Source organism: Neovison vison, chromosome 1, assembly GCF_020171115.1.
Source record: "Neovison vison isolate M4711 chromosome 1, ASM_NN_V1, whole genome shotgun sequence".
Lineage (NCBI taxonomy): Eukaryota > Metazoa > Chordata > Mammalia > Carnivora > Mustelidae > Neogale > Neogale vison.
Window position 1 is genome coordinate 306,211,879 of NC_058091.1, and position 21,234 is coordinate 306,233,112.

At 41.8% G+C, this 21,234-nt stretch overlaps 1 protein-coding gene across 1 annotated transcript in view; it reads left to right on the forward strand.

Annotated features, from left to right (window-relative positions):
• Positions 1-16,607, forward strand: part of DNAH5 (dynein axonemal heavy chain 5) — a 168,892-nt gene extending 152,285 nt beyond the window's left edge. Inside the window, exons 58-63 of the mRNA XM_044233758.1 lie at positions 170-373; positions 2,386-2,601; positions 4,401-4,613; positions 6,762-6,914; positions 7,337-7,568; positions 15,326-16,607. Coding sequence (XP_044089693.1) covers positions 170-373; positions 2,386-2,601; positions 4,401-4,613; positions 6,762-6,914; positions 7,337-7,568; positions 15,326-15,477 — 1,170 coding nt within the window. The 3' untranslated portion in view covers positions 15,478-16,607. The remainder of the gene's footprint in view (positions 1-169; positions 374-2,385; positions 2,602-4,400; positions 4,614-6,761; positions 6,915-7,336; positions 7,569-15,325) is intronic.
• Positions 16,608-21,234: the final 4,627 nt, after the last annotated feature.

Here is a 21,234-nt window from a genome sequence, read left to right on the forward strand (position 1 = left end):
GTAATCCTCAAGGTTTGTCCTTGTCATTTTCTTCCTGCACTTTTAACATGACTGATGAAGAATGAATGAATGACTTTGGTGACCACAAATACACAGCTGTTGCTTGGTGGGGAAAACCAGGATGAACGAGGTAATCAGTTCTCCACAACGATTCTGTCCATGTCCGCAGGGCGTCTCCTGGACCACTGTCTGCTACATGATAGGAGAGATTCAGTACGGAGGCAGAGTCACCGACGACTACGATAAGAGGTTGCTGAACACATTTGCTAAGGTCTGGTTCAGTGAAAATATGTTTGGATCAGATTTCAGCTTTTACCAAGGGTATAATATTCCGAAATGCAACACAGTGGATAACTATCTTCAATATATCCAGGTTTGTCCGCTTCAGAATTATATGCATAGAGCGCATGTCTACAGCCTAGTGACCATTTTGATATTTATTTGCACTGAAAACTGCTTTTAAAATAAATTTTAATGGTGATACATACTCTCACTGTAAGTGCTTTCTTCATATGTTTCTATCACCTAATGATTACTATGTTTGTATTTGTTTTGAGTGTGGGTTTTGTATGAATTCCCTCCCTTCCTTCTCTTTTATTCTTCGTGAGGAATATTCTTTGGGGATACGACAGACTGGATGGATTTTGAACTAGGGAAGTTACGTAAGTACCCCGGAACTCTTGAGATCTCAGCTCCTTGTGGTAACAGGGCGAAGGCCACATGTGGACTCATCCTGAGACCTCTGGTTCTCAATCCTGGCCGGATGGTAGAATCTGAGGATCTTCAGGAATCTTCTTGGCTGTGGGGAGCTGTCTTGTGTCAGTGCGCTAGCAGCAACCCTGTCCTCTGCTCCCTAGATGTCAGCATCCCACATCCAGTTGTGACAACCAACCATGTCTCCAGACATGCCAAATGTCCCCGGGGGGCAAAATTGTCCCTGGCTGGGAAGTGTTGCTCTAAGAGGGAATCTGGTATATTTTGACAGGAAATTTGAGGAAAAGATCTGATTTGTGTTTCAGGGTAACTACATTTTCTGTCTCTATACCTTGAACTCATTAGATCATTATTTAGAAACCTCTTTTGGGACTCCTGGGTGGCTCAGTCAGTTAAGCCTTTGTCTCAGGTCGTGATCCTGGGGTCCTGGGATCTGGCCCCTTACTTCTCCCTGTCCCTCTGCTGCTCCCTCTGCTTGTGTCCTCTCGCTTTCTTGCTCTATCTGTCAAATAAATAAATACAATCTTAAAAAACAAAAAGAAATCTCTTTGCCTCTATCTGAGATTCATCTCAGAGTGAACATACTAAAACCCAATGGCCCCAAAGGGCTCAATTTATCAGTACATTTAGAGGTTCCGTGATATATGAATGTAATGAGTTTATCGTACGTTACCACCTCTACACTTGTATTAATTCAGATCAACAAATACATTTGTCTTAACTGCTCTATAGATGTCTTTAAATCATTAGCACTGAATACAAAAGTGCCTGTGAAGATATAAATTTAGATATGCCCGTACATGCATTTATTTACATATACTTCATTTCACAATGAACTTGAGGTTGTTCATGAGAAGACATTATGTAAAAAGGAATAAAATAAGGGAGGGGATTGCAGGAAAAATACGAGACAATAATGAAGTTTAGGACACAATTCACACATTGAAACCAATGTCAAATTTAGGTACTTTTTTTTTTTCTTTCAAATAGCTGTGGTCTGCTCCTGCTTATGCTGCTTCTGGTCGCCTCTTGCTGTCTGCTTTTCTCTCGCACTGGGTCCCTCTCGGTATTCCTCTTTTCCAATCTCCATCTTTCTCCCTGGGAGAGTACAGTTCCCACCTGGGGCCCTCTTTGGGCCATAGTTGCTAAAACTATCATTTTCTGGTACCTTAAAACTATCATTTTCTGGTACCTTAAAGCACAGAAACCATTAGTTATATCACATTTGTTTAAAAGATTGTTTTAAATTAGACCTTCAGAAAACAAAATACTAATCCACAGCTCTCTTTCTATTTCACATTTTCTAAAACAAGACAGTGTCTCTGATTAAATTTGCTGGAGGTAGAGACAATAAGGACCCCTGACCTTATCGTGTTTCTCAGTGTTCATCCTCTTTCACGTCAACATTTGACTCTTTTCTGGAGAAATTATTGAGATTGCAGCCTGACACAAATAAGACATATTGTGTAAATACTTATTTTTTTGGTGGTGGTGGGATAGTATTTGATGTTATTTATTTACTTATTTATTTATTCATTTTAAAATTCGAGTATTGTTGACACCCAGTGTTACATGATTTATTTTAATAAGAACATTTCTTTCCTAAGACTGTATAATCTAAGGGGTGCTTATGTCAGCAATGTGGGCTAATGTGGGGTACTTGTTGTTCAGAGCTTGCCTACCTACGACAGCCCTGAGGTGTTCGGACTGCATCCCAATGCCGACATTACTTACCAGAGCAAGCTGGCCAAGGATGTGCTGGACACCATCCTCAGCATCCAACCCAAGGACAGCTCCGGGGGAGGGGATGAGACCCGGGAGGCTGTGGTGGCCCGGCTGGCCGACGATATGCTGGAAAAGCTGCCCCCCGACTACAGCCCATTTGAAGTGAGTTGACATTCTGACTGGATGTCAGCAGTGGGAAGCATCTGTTCGGTTGGTGGGAGTGAAGAGTAAGGAAGGAGGGAAAAAATGATTTTTCTGAAACTAAAAAAACATTCAAAAACTCACTTCCTGAAGAACCAGGAAAAGAAGTTTTTAAGTCTATAAATGTGATCATTTTGAAATAGAAACAATAAAGAACCCTGACAAGAATGTTCATATTCGTGACTAGGTTCTAAGTGTATACCGATGGGTTAGGATTGCTTTTCTAGAACTTTCCTTTGAGCTTCTTCACATTGTTATTTGTTCAAAGGAAAGTCATGTATTTGGAGAATCAGGCACCCGGTCAATGAAAAAATATTGTGTAATTTAATGCACATCTTAAAATTCAGGCCATCCTAATTTCGGGAAGGTTATATCAGTAACTCTACAGCTTTATAGGTTTTGAAAATTGATTTGTCTTTTTAATATATAAGTGTCTTCTAAGCCAAATTTATTATTAGGAAAGTTCATTTTTTAGACAGTTTAGCAGATGTTAGTGAAAAGATTTACCCTGAAAACATTTTAAAATCTTAGATAAAAGCACCAGTGACTAACTTCCCATGTAGTTTTAGCAGATGCCCCGAACTAACCCTGTAACACTTCTGTCACAGGACCTCCTGGCCCTCTATATTTTGCTCTTCTTTACCTGGTTTTCAGAAGAGAAACCTGCAGCATTTTGTTTCTTTAACATCTTATTATTTTTCCACAAAGCAGACCATTTTGGTTTCTGGTACTGTACACTGAACTCAAGGACCCATTACCAAGGGAATAATTTCCCCTTGAGAAAACTGATCACTTGCTTGGAGAAAATCAATACCATTATCAGCTTTCATAAGCACCTCTCATTGTAGTATCGGGAGAGAGGTCATTCATATCTAACAGTGGCTGAAATATTTATGAAGCAATAAAAATATCTAAAAATGGAATAGCAGTTACATAAATAAACGTGGCAAGTAATGGGGTTTAGGAGGGCCTCCTTCTTTGTCTGTGTTGCCTTGGGATAAAGCAACTCAGCCCAGCAGGATAGCTGATCCATAGAAGACGCTCTCGATAAGTACTTGTAGGATGGAATCGGGTAGGTGGCTGTGGGGGGACGATCGGATGGATGCTCTGATGGAAAAAACCAGAAGCTCTGAAGATAGGAGTCTAGTCTTTTGAAGCAGCCAGCAGGATGGTTGTGTGCATGTACACATCTGTTTTTTGTGTGTCTCTGTGTGTGTTTGCCAGTCTTAGGCCAGCAGGTACATGAGCATCTCCCGACGAGCGCCACTGCTGTGTGGAAGGCTGCGTGATAGTGGTCATGCGTTCGTCTTCTTCTGGGAATGAATGGCTGCCTGTTCTCTCCTGCCTGGGACGGGAAGTCAGCCGGTCCACCCACAGATGTGTCCTTTTGTGTTTCTCCTTTGTTTTCTGGCAGTGAAAAAAAAATTAAAAGCTCGCCATTAGTGGAATTGGACAATCAGGGGCCTTTCAGCAGCCCCAGGGAGCCAGTTACATAAATAGCTGTCGCTGTCACATTTTTTTTTTTCAGATTTTTAAAAAAGATTTTATTTATTTATTTGACAGAGAGATCACAAGCAGAGAGGCAGGCAGAGAGAGAGAGAGAGGGAAGCAGGCTCCCTGCTGAGCAGAGAGCCCGATGCGGGACTCGATCCCAGGACCCTGAGATCATGACCTGAGCCAAAGGCAGCGGCCCAACCCACTGAGCCACCCAGGCGCCCCGCTGTCACATTTTTAACACGTGCCGACTGTCTCCACGGCAGGTGAGAGAGAGGCTGCAGAAGATGGGGCTGTTCCAGCCGATGAACATTTTCCTCAGGCAGGAGATAGACAGAATGCAGAGGCTGCTCTCCCTGGTCCGCAGCACCCTGACCGAGCTGAAACTCGCTGTCGACGGCACCATCATCATGAGCGAAGATCTGGGAGATGCGCTGAACTGCATGTTCGATGCCAGAATTCCTGCTCGGTGGAAGAAAGTACGGTTACGTCTGCTCCCGGTCTACTTCCTCACTTTATTGTTGTCAGTAGTTCGGATTGGCAAGTGGAAAGCAGGAGAGCGTCGTTTACTTAGAAGGGTTCTGTTTTTTAGGGACAGGTCCCCCAGTAGGTCTGTAATCCCCCAGTAGGTCTGGAATTGTAGCATTTAGTGCGGGAAGGAGACTACTTAGCATCTCCCACGTATGGGGCACTCTACTAGGCTATTTGCATGCATGATTTCATTTAAATTTTTGCATTTTATAGCCTTCTTCTTGCAGCTGAGGGACTTGAGATTGGGAGACACTGAATCTTTTCCCAGATCCCATGCCTAAGAAGTCCAAGGGTCAGAAATTAAACCCCGGCTCTTGAGCTTCAAAGCCCATGATGTTAGCTTTGTAGAAGGAAGTTTTCCTACACACACACACACACACACACACACACACAAACACTGCCAAAGTCACACATTTTTCATGGCTTTGCCTATAGATAAGTGAGTATGTATATCTTCAGGTAACAAGATAAGGACGTAACAGTCTGCTTACTGATCGTGTGCTGGTCCTTGTGCTACATGGCAGATACACTTTTGACAAATGCTTGTCTACTTGGAGAAGTAAAGGGAGTACCAGAGTAACTTTGTCCAGAGTTCATGCATTGGTGGGGGGTGCGGTGAAGATCTGGGTGTATGGTGGGAGCATTGGGGAGGACGGAAAGCTGGGGCTGGGCCAGGCGGGGGCATGTGCAGGGAGGGCAGCATCCGGAGATGGGAGTGGGTCATGCAGTGACTGGTCTTGGCCTTCTGGAAGCTACTCAGGTAAATGGGAAGGTGAGACATGATAGTGTTAGAACTGAAAGAGACTGTTTAGCATCGAGACTCTGGTATCTCACCCTGGGCTCTAGAAGCCCAGATCAGCCTTGACCACACTCCATCCTCTCCTCACCTTCAATGAATTCATTCCCAAGGCCAGAGAGTTTTCTGTGTGGACTGATTGTCCTTGTTGCCAGTGACAGAGGGAGAACCTGCCTGGTCACTAGTGAGTGGCCTTTGCAGGTTCATTTCCCACCAAACCAGCTCACCCAACTTGGTCAGCTCCTGGAAGGCTTTGGAGGAGGGATCCTTGTCAGGGGAGGCCCTTGCATTAATGGTTCCCTGTGCCCCCAGGTCAGTATAAACGCATCTTTTCCAGTTAACACACCTATAAAGATAGGATAGAATGAGTTACCTAATTTTGAAATTATGATTTTATTTACAGTTTTTTATTCTACTCAACTTATTGTCAGTCTTTGGAATCTCATTTTTTATAGGCAAATTAATTCTTAAGAATTTGAAATTCAAGCAGTATATCTACACAGTTGGGGCACTACATTTATTCATACATAAGGTATTCCAATTACAGTAAAATGATATAAAATACGGTTTGGAGATATCTACTGGTAGAGTTGCTGCTCACACTAATGACATACCCATACCAATTGTAATAACAGAAGTTCCTCGTGTGAATTCAGGCAGAATATTACAAACAATGAATGTAATTAATTTGTTGGTGGTAAGGGACCTGTGTTTCCATTTCTGCTCCTTCATCAGAGGAATAAAAGTTCATTCTCAGGGACAAGAACTTCTGAAAATAACTGTTGTTTGCCTCATTAAAAATGAGAAGAGGAGGAGGGCTTCTATCATTTTTCATCAACAGAATATATTTTATTTTTATAACAATATATTTTAAAGAGACCATGAGCACATTTATGTAAATGGAAACCCTCTTTTATGTGTAGCTGTTAAAAATGTAACCTAAGGAGAAAAAAATGTAAACCAAGGAAAAATAGTTGAGACCTACTAAATTTAATTCAGTTAACTATTTTAGCTGCTTTATAATAGAATTGGTAGTGAATATATTTGTACTTGAAGAGCATACTGAGTGCTAGATTGTTCTGGAATTCATGTGATGATGAGCTGATTCTAGCGTATCTTAAAATCAGGAGGAGGAAGAATAATTTGAAAACTTAAATGTCAGAACCCAAGGGAAATTCATGTCTTAGGAACTTTTAAGTTCTAAAAGTGATTTGGTATTTCATTTTTTCCTGTGCACATAGCTAGTCACACAGCAGAATGGAGCCTATATTAATTAATTATTTCAATGTATGCATTTCAGGCATCATGGATTTCTAGTACGTTGGGTTTCTGGTTTACTGAACTTCTAGAAAGAAACTGCCAGTTTACCTCCTGGGTTTTCAACGGCCGACCCCACTGCTTCTGGATGACAGGCTTTTTTAACCCCCAAGGATTTTTAACTGCAATGCGCCAGGTAATAGTTTCGACTTACACCTGTTGTGTTATTATGATTTTCTTTTACAAGGTTTTCTTCTGTCAGTATAGTTTTAAGACTATAACGAGACAGAGAATGGCTGTCCCTTTGTGCCAACAGCAATTACGTTGTCCTGAAAGGAAATCCAACAGCTTGTTCTCAGGCTGCTAACTTGACTTTCAAAGAATTTATTTGTTATCTTTATATTTGATATAATTTGATTTTTTTTGGTAAAATACAGTGGTTGAATTAGGAGATGGGTATTGTTTATGAGAGCATCTTTGTAACTGTAAAAGTACAATTCTACTTCCTCTGAATTAGGGTAATTGGGGGTTACCCTTTCATCCCTGTTACACTCTTTATGTTAAGATAAACCTCTAACCACTCTCTTCGTCCTTTGCTCTTGTTCTTGTCCTGAGCAGGAAATAACGCGGGCCAATGAAGGCTGGGCCTTGGACAACATGGTGCTTTGCAGTGAAGTCACCAAGTGGATGAAGGATGACATTTCTGCCCCTCCCAACGAGGGTGTCTACGTCCACGGCTTGTATCTGGAAGGTGCTGGTTGGGACAAGAGGAACATGAAGCTCATTGAATCAAAACCAAAAGTGCTCTTTGAGCTGATGCCTGTCATAAGGATTTACGCGGAAAACAACAGTAAGTTGTCCTGTGCGTTTAGGGATGGTTAGCATCAGATTGGATCATGTTATAAACACAAGGTCTCGTATATTTATTATCATGGCATGAGGATTTTACTATTTTATCAGCATTCACATTCACACCCACGTTTAATGAGTGCTTGTTGATTGCTAGGTACTTTTTTGGGTGTTACGGGGGAGGCCATGAATCTAGATCATTCTTGCCTATTTACGAAAGCAGGAAAAATATATTGGGATACCCACGAATGTTAGGTGATGAGATAAGAAGCAAGTGTTTGGAATGGTTAACAGAGGATGGGAAAGGAGGGGAGATGGGAGTGGGAAGAAGTGGTCAGGGGCTGGGTCTTAGGAGCAGAGCCTGGACAGGGCCCGGAAGGTTTGATAAGATGAGGTAGGACGAGTGGTGCAAGGGAGGCTTTCTGGGCAGGACAGCATAGGACCCTCTGGAGGGGATGACTCTACCAGCTTGGAGATTTAAGCCACGGTGTGAAAGCCAGAGTGAATTCAGGGCCATTTGGCTGAATCCAGTAGCTAATAGTAAAAACCTGGGTGCATATTCCAGCCTACGAACATAATAGCATGTGTATGAAGCAAACGTTACTGCACTTTGACAAAGTTCTGTGTGGTAAGACTGAAAAGATCTAAAGTGGTTTCCATCATTGGCCTGAGGTATTCTGGAGGCTTTTGTTATTACATCTCACTCAGCTAATATCTCCTCAGCAATAACCACCTTTCAGCACATCTGGGACTTCAATGTTCATCTCATTTTTAGAAAATTTATTTTATCTTTTTAATAAAAGTTGCATATACTTAAGGTGTACAACATGACGATTTGATGTACACATACATGTATGTGGTGAGATGATTCATGTAAGCCATGCACTTTGGTGAGGGCCGTGATAGTGGATTTCAAGGAAAAACTGATTTTATGACAGAAACACAATAGGTTTTTTCTTTAAACAAGTAAGGAATAGACCATCTCTTTTTGAAAGACAGCTTCTAGGATCCCCATCTCTTAGATAAATATCACATTTGGGAACATGGGTCAAGGGAAGAGAGTTTATAAACCATGAATATTTATTTTTTAAGCCAATATTTGCTGGATGCCTGATATGGGCCAGCCACTGTCTTAGGTGCAGAGGACACAAAGATAATGATGAACCAGATCAAGGCCAGAAGGGATTCCCTCTAGTTAGGGAGACTGCCAAGTAAATCAATAATTGAAATGGAACTTGATACATGTTAAGATAGAGATACACTCAGAACGCCCAGGGAGCTGCGAAGCACTTGATAACGAGGTGTACTTTGACGCTAAGAATGAGTGTGAGAGGAGTGGGCGATAGACTTTCCTTCGCAGAGGGAAATACACTAGCCAGGTCGGTCATCCAGTATCTGTCTGGTATTGACCGCCCGTGTGCTCTGCTCTGGTGCTGGGGACGTAACGGGGAAGAAAGACCAGGCAGAATCCCCATTCTTAAGGAACCCAGTGTCAAGGAGGGACAGGCAGCAAAAAGGAAGCAGACACAGCTGGTCCTTGTTACTCATGGATTCCGCACTTCAGAATTCACTGTACTCTAAAATCTGTCTGTAACCCCCGAGTCCCTGCATGAGACATGGTCATTTGCAGGCAGAAGAAGGCTGTGATGTGCCTCATGGACAAAATACGTGTCTAACACAAGCTTCACTGAAGCGTGACTTTAAGTGCCGTGAGTTCAATGTTCATGAATCAACAATGTATATGAAAAAGGTGCCTTTAAACAAAAACACATCTACAATAAGGTTATGTAGTGAGTGGTTGATGAACATAATGGGACCAGAGGCTTGTAGGAAACCTGCCCTCTGTTTGGAAACCCTTGGAACAATGGTTTAATAGTTGCTAATTCCCTGTTCCTAGAGATTTTACGTACTGAAGTTCCATGATAATGAGAATCGACTCTAAATGCACATACTGGTTCCAGATAGTTCTTTTCTATGAAGGAAACACACTCGTGTCATGCCAGGGAACGGATAGTTTAGGGGTTCGGGGAGAGGCTCGCTGAGGAGAGAACATTGAGCTGAGATCCAGGTGACGGAAGGCAGCTCTGCGAATATCCAGGAGCAAAGGTGAGAGGCAAAGGCGTGAGGTAGCTCTGCAGTGAGTGAGGAACAGAAAGAAGGTGCGTGGAGGGAGAGGAGTCTGTGAAGAGAGGGCGCATCGGAAAAGAAACAGGAAGGTCCTCCACGTACCCCAAGGGAATCTGACAGGATAAATGTGTCTGGCTGAGTCTAGGCAAGCAAGCTGCCTGAGGCTTCAGATTTATTGGCTCTTAGGGTGGTGTGAAGACCTGGGGCAGTGGTTACTTTGTAGAAATAGTCATTAAGTGTTCTTTTAACCAAGATAATATTTTAGAAATTTTGCTTAATATATCATTGGGCCCAGTCAACACGTTGCAAAAAATGTTTCCCTTATAAAGTAAAAATAAAATAAAATAAAATAAAACAAAACAAAATAAAATCTTCCTCATATTCAGTTAGGTGTTACTTGTATATATCTTATGACTAAACTATAAAAATCCATTGTAACATGATTTTGAACATCTCAGCATGGTATCGATAAAATAATAATTTCATAATACAGGCTGTTCTTTATTATTTAAGAACACATTTTTATAGAAGAACTATACTCACCCTGCTGGGAATTAGTCAGTGGTGAGGTTCATTAGCAGCAGGTTAAGGGAGGAAATAGAATAAGCAAAGGAAAAAGTGACTAATTTCAAAGCACTGAAAAAAAAAAGGAAAACTTTCATTCTTTTTTCTTTTTCTTTCTCTCATTTTTTTTTTTTTGATTTCAGTAGCAGTTGGTGGAAACTTGTTTTGCCAAATAGATTTGTTGTCAGAGAAGTGTTTTTTAGTGATGAAAAGCTAAAATTCCATTGCTGTTTTCATACTATAAACTTAATTTTCATTTAATTTTGATAACTGAATAGGGCTCTAATTGAGCTAAAGGGGTGTAGCTTTGTTAATAAAGCTTTAAAGTTTAAGGTTAAAATTCTTATAGTGAATTGTTTTTATGTTGACATGAAGGGTAACTTTTAGTTTAAATAATAGTTTAAATAACTCACCATTGAATTTTCCATATAAGACTGGTTTGTTTTAAAAAAGAAATCTAGATATTTATTGTAAGTTTAAAAAATTGCATAGTGTGTCCCCAAATGCTTAGGATATCATAAGACCGTCACCCAAATAGTATGAAATTCACCAAAGGGCAAAACCTCCCATATCAACTCTAGCTCCTTTGCTCTCAAGGGAAGTTGCAAAGAGGCAGACATAGGAAATTTCTATCTCCCTATAGATTATGTATAGATAGAGTGACGCTTCCCCATATAGACAGAGTGAACTTCAGCGCTGTAGACAATGTGATGGGAAAATGGTAACTGGAACTTGGGGGGACAAAGCAAGACTTAATATGTATCTTTGGGTACTCAGTAGGGTGAGAAGGATCTCAGGGTCTTCACAGCTAATGGGGAAGAGGGTGTTTCTAGAACACCCTGTGAGGCACCCTGACCCAACACTGTGCAGTCATGGGGCTGGGGGTGGGAATAGCCCCATGCGGGGACCAGGAGGTGGCGTTCTCCTGACTCCTGAGCCCCATGGAATTTAAGCCACCTTCAGTTTGTAAACCTGGGACTCGTTTAGAGTCATGGGGAAGGTGAATCTGGGGAATTTTTTTCAGTAAAAGGAGAAAGGTAGGTGTAGATTTGTGCGCGCGCGTGTGTATGTGTGTGTGTGTGTGTGTGTGGAGAGAGAGAAAGGAGAAATCTAACACACTTTGGGCATCTGTCGCATTTCAAGTATTATGCTATGCTTGGGGGGTCCTTCCCATATATTAATTTGTTTAATATTTACAACAGCTCAGAAAGCTGTATCATCCCTGTTTTACAGATGGGAAAGTTAGGGGGTGGAGATGGATGAAACTGGCCTAGGGGTTCCAGCTATCAAAGCTGGTATCAGAATGTGGGATGAATGCACACCTCTGGGAACTCCTGTGTTCTACTTCAGACTATGCGTTTAGGGAGTCTCTCTGGTGTCTGGGTTGAAGCTTCAAATCAAAGCCTAAATTACAAATGAGGACAGCTTCTTTGCATTTTGAAGTCATGAGTTTATTTTTCTCAGGTACATGGTGAAGTAGACACAGAGTCTGCCCGTCTGGATGAGAGCTCTCACTTCCTGAGGCCGCCTTCTCTGCATGCTGCAGGCTAAAGGGCTAAATGTGGTCACCTCCCCTGCCAGGTGGCAAGGGTTGGAGGGGTGGGGGGGACGGGGCACATGGGCTCAGGTAAAAGGCAGTGAGCCAGGAGCCTGGATATTTGATTTGTACTTCTGATTTTATCACTCCAGTAATTAGTCATGTGGCTTTTAAAAATTTTTTTAAAGATTTTTTATTTATGTATTTGACAGAGAGAGAGGGATCACAAGTAGGTAGAGAGTCAGGCAGAGAGAGGGGGGCAAGCAGGCTCCCCACCAAGCAGAGAGCCCAATGCGGGGCTTGATCCCAGGACCCTGAGATCATGACCTGAGCCGAAGGCCGAGGCCCAACCCACTGAGCCACCCAGGCGCCCCAGTTGTGTGACTTTGAAGGAGTCTCAAATATGCTTTAAGCTGAAGTCAGACATCTAATTGTTATTTCCAGTTCATTTTCACCTCCTCCTGCTAAGATGTAGCGGCACACACACTTACTACATTCTGACTATTGCTGGGATTAAGGGCATAGGCTCTCGACCCATTCTGGCCAGGTTTGGTTCCTATCACCTACAACTTTGTGACCTTGGATGAATAGCTCACCTTGCTGTGTTCCAGTTTCCTCGTCTGCAAAATGGATTTCATAATGGTACCCATCACATAGGGCTGTTAAGAGCATTAAACTGACAGGTGGCTAGCACCCAGTTAACATACAATAAATCATTTTGTTATTATTGCTGTTATTAATAAGTTAACTCACATGTTTGTTGCAGGATTAAAATAAACATTTAAGAGTCCCCTTTTAATCACTTCAATGTCATTCACAAAGAGGAGTTAAACAAAGGAATGATTTAAAGGTTATATAGGGAATCTCTATGTAACTTGGTTGTTTTGGATATCGGAAGGAACGTTATGATGCAGTGATATACTAGCACCTGGATGAAAAGTGTAGGCTGGAGAGGGAAGTGACATAGTTAGAAAGTGAAATTCCCTCAAGCTGTTTAAACCTTTCAGATCCGAAACCATAGTCTCTCCCCGATTTAGACAGCCTCTTGTCTCGGCTCCTCCTTCTGGGACCCTAAGGCTTTCCACGTGATTAGCTGATTTGCTTTCCCTACCTAGAATATTTATTTTTGTCTTCAAAGTTACTTGTCTAACTAGGGCTAATGGCTTTGAATCATCTGTTGATGTGGTTGTTTAGCGTCTGTCGGCACTTTGACCATGAAATGGCACTTCCAGCAGCTTCTAATCCTGCTGCGGAAGTTGGCTGCCTGCTCTTGTGTGGCTTGGGCACCTTCAGTTCTGCAACAACTTCAAATAAACAAAATTGGATAAATATCTCAGAGGATTGTTTTTTAACCTGTCTATTGAAAAGAATGTTATTTCCCACCCCACCCCCCAGTTTGTCTTTGTTTTTGGGTTTAAAATCCAAGTAGTCCGATACTTCCCAAGGTGTAATTATTACAATTACATATATTTATTATGACATACATACTATAATTACATTTGCGCCAAATGCGAGACTATACTGGGTTCCTTCAAGATTTATAACGTTAGTCAAATTTGCGTCAAGAAGAACAATATTTAACACTTATTATATATTTACAGATCCCAGGATTAAAGGATTTGATGATATCAGTCAGTACTATTAGTATTAACTACACTCCATGAATTCACTGCGATTCACTTGTTTAATCAGAATTTTTGATATATTTGCCTAATAATTATTATGAGTGATAGTCTCCTGGTAATTTAAAAAACAACACCCAGATTTAAAAATTAGGTGTTAAATTAATTTAGATTTGCTCTCATGATTAATTTCATGGGATTAAGCAAACCCATAGTTTGAAAGTACCTATGAGTTTAATTTAGAACAGGGTTCCCTGACCTTGATATTATTGATACCCTTTGGGGGGGTGCAGGGGGTGCTGTCCTGTCCATTATAGCACATTGACAGCATCTTTGGCCTCTGCCCACTAGATGCCAGTAGCGGTCTCACAGCTGTGGTAACCAAAATTATCTCCAGATAGTACAAATGTCCCCCACGAATGAAATCATCCTTGGTTAAGAATCACTGCTTTAGAATATTTACTTTATATTGAAACCTAATGTATAATATCATCATATTCAAGGGTTTAATTTCTCCCAATAAATTAATTACAGTGGAGTATAAAAACACATGGCAAAGCAGGTAGAGGGTTTTACTGGGTCAGAAAATGAGATCTTAACTTTTGAGAGTGACTTGCTTTTGGAATTTGTTAGAAAAAGATAAATTATCATGCAAGTTAGTTTTGGAACATAAATTCAGCAATATGTCAACATCTCACGTAGAGCGTTGAGAGTTACTGTTTCCAAGTTTCACATGTGTGCATCACACGAATTCACCAAAGCAGCGTTCTCCTCTTCATTAAACTTGCTTTGGTCTGAATGTTTATTTGAGGGTTATGTACAATGTTGGTCTTCCAGAGGGGCACAAGGATGGGTGCAGACACCACATTTGTGCAGAAACAGTTTAGGAAGAGAAGAGAAAATAAAGTACTGCTTCCTGAGTTGGACATGCAGAGATGCGCAGATAAGGTATGCGGACAGTGTAGAGTGAAGGAGAAGCTGACCAAGTTCCTGTTCCAAGCTGCTCCATGCAGAGGCTACTCCCAAAGCCCAATTTAGTATTTGTAAATTTTTACTCTTTTTCCGAAAGCCTTGTGCCACCTGTAAGACCTGTGGATCTGTCCCTGATCATGGGGTTTCCAAGACTGGAGAGAATGTGAAACTTTGGTTAGGGATGAATATATTAGCAAGGGTCTTTGAAAGATGGATATGTGGAAGTTGTCTTTGTTGCAAAAGCAGTTTGGAAACTCCATGTGTTCATCTACTCCAAAATGGTAGATTGCATCTCAGGGAATTGAACTGTGCCATGGCTGTCTTCTTCCCAGCCACTTCTCTTCCTCTGTACACATGGAGAACTCACAACCCATGATAAGGGTGGGGAGCATCCTCTGTCCTGTGATTTCGAATATCCTTTAGACTATGGCAGAGAGGGTCAAAGGCAGAGATTTGAAATCATAATCTTAATATAATGAAATACTAGTGACCCTTGGTGCTGGGCATCTGATTAAAAGTGACAGGTGCCTTGTGTCAAAGGCAAGCCCTGAGAGAAAAATGGAGAGGGTGTTGTCCAAGCATAAGATCGGGTGAGGACGTAGAGGAGAAGAGTGCGGGGCCATGTTGAACTGACGGGTGGAAAGGAAGCAGTGGGAGGTCCATTGTCATTTCATGTGGGCAGGGATTATCGTCAAGGACAGGGGACAAGAGGCCAGAGGGATAAACCTGAAGATGTCTGGGTGTTTTGTCATACTCCCTGGAAAGGTGCAGTTATGTCTGCCTCACATCTAGGGACGGGCTGACCTCAGGAAGAATCTCTCTCATTCTACCCAAACTTTGGAATGATCTTTAAAATGCACAGATTTGACTCTGCGTGCTGTTGGGGCTGCCTAATTTTGAAATTCACTAAGTTTTTTTTTATGGATTTTTTTGTAGCTTTAAGAGATCCTCGGTTTTATTCCTGCCCCATTTACAAGAAGCCAGTTCGAACAGACTTGAACTACATCGCCGCTGTGGACCTCAGGACAGCCCAGGTCCCTGAACACTGGGTGCTCCGTGGGGTTGCCCTTCTCTGCGATGTCAAGTAACATGGGGTGTGTCCTTCCCGAAAACTTCCAGAAAATGCAGGTCCGGATTACCCTAACCTTTATTTGTCCGTGAGCGCTGAACAATGTTGATCACGCAGCTAATGAGCTGTGTAGGTCTTCCCTGCTCCTTAGTTGGACGCTTAATCACGTTTAATCTGCTTCATCCTTAATGACCAATCCTTGTATTTATTGAAAAGTTATTTGGTGATTTAAAAGCAAAATTTACAACTCCCTAATGAACTGTGGCCTGCAAATCCACAGTAATGCATTCAGGTCTAAAGACAGGGTAGGTCAAGCAGACATTTCCTTGAACGTATTATTCTTCCACTAATGTGGTTCTGGAAACAGCCCTGTTCACTAAGGGAACAGGCAGGTTTGTGCCGATTTTGCTTCTATGGCCTTTTGCATTTAGGTCAGGTTAAGAGATTTGTTTTCACAGCTCAATCAGCCATTTGGGAAGACCTTTTTAAAAAATGGAAGGAAGTAGATGATTGGGTTAAGGATGTGAATCGATGAATAGACAATTCATGTAATCCTAGAGAGTAAACATATAGAATGATGTTCAACTCCACTGATAATTAATAATGAGATACTGATATTTGTTATAATAAAAAATATGAAGGCTGGAAGTGACTTGTGGTGAGGTCTTTGTAAAAGTGATATGCTTAGAGATTCCTAGAGCGGTGGAAGTCAACCCGTTCTTTTTGTAAAATAAGTAAATATCCAAGCACAGAAAGAGCCATCAAAATGTTCATATGCTTTGAGTCTTACCTTCTCTCCTGGAAATCTATACCAAGAAAACAATTTGAAGAGGCTGAAGTAATTTATATATCAAAATGTATTTAATAACAGAAAACAGTGGGCGCACCCTACGTGTTCAGTACTAAGTCTATAGTTACGGAAGTAGGGGATGTGAGGCAGCCACGATAAACAGGATCAAAGCTTTCTTAACATGGAAATGGTAAACATGTAGTATGAGGTGAAAGATACACCTCAGAAAATATCGGGTTGACTTGAAATGGTGTAATGATTGGAAGACCAGGCAAAAAATAGAAGTCAGTTGGTGTGGGGGTCTTTTATTAATTAAGAAAATACTATCTGTGGAACTCTTCATATGTTTTTATTTTAAATCCTGTTGTGAATTATAAACTGCTTCATCTATAGCTTATTGACTAGAAAACTTGGTCAGAATTAAATTAGAGCTGTGGTCTGCAAATGATTGCTTAAATTCCTGTCTAACTTTGCGTTTCTGGTGATAAAACATTTTATAGGAAGGAGGGGCTGCAAGGAAGCAGGTGTGGGTCCCTCTCATTTTATGTTAATTATGGTCAGAGCTAGGCCTGGAGGGTTCATGGGACCTCACCCATCTTGGACAATACTCTTTTCATTTGAGCAGCTTCTGCTGGTCTGAATTACTATATACTAGTTGATTGTGGGAATTGTGGCAAAGCAATCATTTTATTTTGAAGAACAAATAATAAGATGTAGAAATGACGTGAATTAATAAAGAGCTGTTAATGAATGTCAAAATTATAACTGCTATTTCTCAGCCAGGGAGCAAGTGCCATTAAGTGTCCAGAAATAAGCTTTCAAAATGAGGTTTCTTATCAAGTTAACTTGTTGAAAATGCGTAATTCATCTAATTTTGTGAAACAAAATTGTTGGTATGTAAGTACAAGTCTTTGAGACCCAAAGTGGGAAAGGACACCATGGAGACAACTAGAAATTTTTAGGGACAAATTCAATAAGAATGTCGCTGAAGAAGTGAAGAGCCAATGATGCCCCTTTCCACACCACCTCCAGCTCTCACACTGCAGCTCCCACCCACAGAAGGTTCGTGGCTTCTACTGAATTGGGTGTGGGGCAAGAGAGAACCAACTCATTGACTCTTCCCGGGGATGGGAAGAGTCGCCAACTGCTTGTGTGAGGAGAAGACAACACGCAGTGAGGGTACGGGTATCATTGCTGAGTCTTTGTCATCATCTCAGTATTGATTTACTTAAAAAATTACTTCAGTGTGTCTGATTCCTGTGTGTCAGGAACAACAGTGGGAAAAAAAATGCCCACATTCCCTGACTTCAAGGACTTCATGTAAGAGGACTAGACACAGAAAATAAGCGACTATTCAGATATGTAACTTTACACGATCTCAACGTATGAATGTATAGTATGACACATGTATGAGATTCATAGAGGGACGTATAGAGATTGGAGTTCTGCACTCCAAAGGAAAATGCAGGGTGCTAGAAGCGAGGGAGACCACAGCCATTCAGGTGTCATGGATTAGTAGGCAGAAGCCACACTACAGCATCCTTGTTTAACAGAAGACACCAAGTGTACCAGCAGCAAGGAATCCCCTGAGCCAAAGCAGCTACTTGTGGAGGCCTAGAAAATTAAGGCCATCCCACCTCGAGTTTAGCATTAGCACAAGTACAGCCATCTTAACTTCGGCAGCCATCTCAGGCCCCTGTGACCAAGGGCTGAACTTTCCCCTACTTTACTTTAGTTCCAGGGACCCCCACCCTGCTTTAGTAACAGGAATACCTAATCCTGTAAACACTTCCAGGAAAAACCACTATAACTAACACTGTAAACACTTCCAAGAAAGTACCTAACCCTGTAAACAGCCCGGCAACAGCTAATCAGCTTACTGCAGAAAAGTCTGAAACTTCTACTCCCCACCCGCCAGCCTCTTGTAATGACCCATAAAAACCTCTGCCTTAACTAGCGTCGGGGTCCAAGTCCCTATTCTGCTGTGTCGGGTATACTTGGGCCCAAGCTTAAGCTTGTCAAATAAACCCTCATGTGATTGCATCGGTGTTGGCTCCTTGGTGGTCTCTTGGACACGAAAACTTGGGTATTACACGCTTTTTTTGGTCCCCTGGTTCTCCTGGGCAGGGGGCAGGTATTGATGACTCTCTTGACGCAAATGAAGTCCTCTCAGAATTGAGACAAAAGAAAACACTTTGCTACATCAGAACTGTCCTGATGTGTGGGGATTTCCACTTACTTCTGTCTCCTCTGAGCTTCTCTTTAAGGGAGTGTTGGCAAGGGGCACCTGGGTGGCTCAGTGGGTTAAGCCGCTGCCTTCTGCTCAGGTCATGATCTCGGGGTCTTGGGATGGAGTCCCGCGTTGGGCTCTCTGCTCAGCAAGGAGCCTGCTTCCCTCTAACTCTCTGCCTGCCTCTTCGTCTACTTGTGATCTCTCTCTGTCAAATAAATAAATAAAATCTTTTTTTTTAAAAAAAAAAAGAGAGCGTTGGCAAGCATCGAACCCATTCAGCAGCAGCAAAGCCAGGTCCCCATCACGGGACGTGGCAAAGCCACAGCCCAGGTGTTCCTGAGCAACCTCTCTACCATGGGTGGTTTCCCTACAGAGACCTCATGTGACTCGGCCCTAAGGAAGGGCAGCTCTGGAGAGGTGACATCTCAGTTTAGATCTGAAGGACAAGGGAAAACCTCTCCCACCTGGCAGTACTGGGGAGTCTTCTTTTGCTTCCTAATAAGAGGAAGTGAGCACAGGAAGGGTGACAGGAAACCCAGCCTGGAGTGGGAGGGCTGAGGAGGGCTGCTTCCTAAATGGAATTTCAAACCTTGGTTGACGGCTGCCAGCTACAGAGCAGTGGCCCGTGGAAATCCTGTGTTCCCAAGTCACTAGAGTGAGAAGCACTTCTTGGTGTTAAACGCTATTTGTGATGGAAAAGTCTTGTCAAGAATTCGACAGTAGGAGACAGGATGAGGCAAATCACAAGTGTTATGTAGTTAAATGGATTGCAGCAGTCTCCAGTACATACAAAATGCACTGCATCGGCGATATCTTTATTAGTGAAAAACTTGCGCTCAAATGTGTAGAATTACAAAAAAAATTGATATGTTACCATATGCTGATAATGTAGTTGACAGATATTTTGCAGCACAGAAATCTTTAGTAATGATAAGAGTAATAAAATATATACATGAGCAGTTTTCTCTTAGAAGATAGAATTTCCACTCCCACCCAGATTCTGCAACATAGTTTTTCCTATGTCAGACCCCGCTGAAGTGCATAATTGCTTTTACATTTTATTTTATTCATTTTTAAAATTAATTTTATATTTTTTCAGTGTTCCAGAATTCATTGTTTATGCACCACACCCAGTGCTTCATGCAAAACGTGCCCTCCTTAGTACCCACCACCAGGCTCACCACCCCCCAAAACCCCTCAGTTTGTTTCTCCAAGTCCACAGTCTCTCATACTTTGTCTCCCCCTCCAATTCCCCCCAACTCCCTTCTCCTCTCCATCTCCCAATGCTTTTACATTTTAAATACTTTTCTCTTGCAAGTGCTCAGAGTGATTTTTAAAAATTATATTGTGTAACTGATGACGTTGATGGGAAGCCCTCAGCAGCCCATCAAAATAATACCGCTTAAGGGTAAACAAATGGTCTACTTCTATTCACAATATGGTCCTCCAGATTGGGCAAATGCTTCGGAAGACCAATAAACAAATCAGTAGCTTGTGAAAACATGAGGCTGGTAATTTTTCTGGCTTTTAGTTGTGGTAATTTTTGCAGTTTATGCATTCTGGTCATTTGACTGACATCTGTCGTATCCAGAATGTGCATTTGAAGAACCCGCATATACCACCACGTTGAAGAAGAGGAGAGAACTCGAGGTCAGCTTTAGAATCAGAAAGGAACTTGTCTAAGACCCTGAACCCATGAACACATTCTTATTTATCTTAAATGGTAAGTTCCATTCTGTGTTGCATGTGAAAACCAATGAACTTGACCCAGGCAAGAGCAGAATGTGTTGTTGACCCAATCTGTCGACAGGGCCTTTCCTGGTTCTGTTTATCAGGCTGGAAAGGCCATACAGCAGAGCAGCCCGATAGAAAGTACTTATGGGCTGGATCCTACTCTCTCACCTGGATGAGAAGACATGAAAAAATAGAGATTCATTGTGAAGGAAGGAACCTGGGGTGGAATGAAGTACCCTGAGTGGGGTGGGGTGGTGGGTTAGGAGGAGGGTCAGATTTGTTTACAGACACTGTTAGAATGCAATTATTAAGTAAAAAAAAAAAAAAGAATGCAATTATTAGCAGTAATTCTGGTGATCAAGACAATGAACGAGTAAATGGCCCTTTAAAATTTTGCTTTTTTTTTTTATCCCTTGGATTTCAAAGGTTTCATTACAAAATGCCAGTGGTATTATGTTCTAACATTAGAATTTCAGGGCCTCAAAGGGTAGACTCTGAGATTTTATAAAAGTCCTATCAGCTCCCACCTCTTAGGAACACTCATCAAACTACTGTGTGAATTTGGCTAATGAGTCTTCTTCCTAGCCTTCTGTGCACCTTCTCTGATTTAAGACTCCATTTAGTTTCCCAAGGCTCCAGATTTATAGGCAAGCTTAATTGTTTCCAAGTTTGAGCTTATGTTGGGCGCGTACGGGGCCAAGATCGGGAGCCTTGTTCTGTCTTTAATTTGTATGCCAAACGCCATTTTTCACTGGGCTCTACATTACTGTTCCTTGCTGTGTGTCGTGTGGATAGAGCCAAGGCATATTGTGCAGCGCGAAGCTCTGCCCCTGCTCTGGTAAGGCCTTATGATTACTGTTAATACCTTTCTTCACGTATTTCTTCACTTAGGCTAATACGCGTAACATTCATATCAAATGTAATCACAAACAGAGTTGCCTGGAAAGCCAATTAGGTAATTAGGTTTTCCCCACTACTTGTGCAAGAGTCAGTTTTAATAAGGCCACATACAGTGTTCA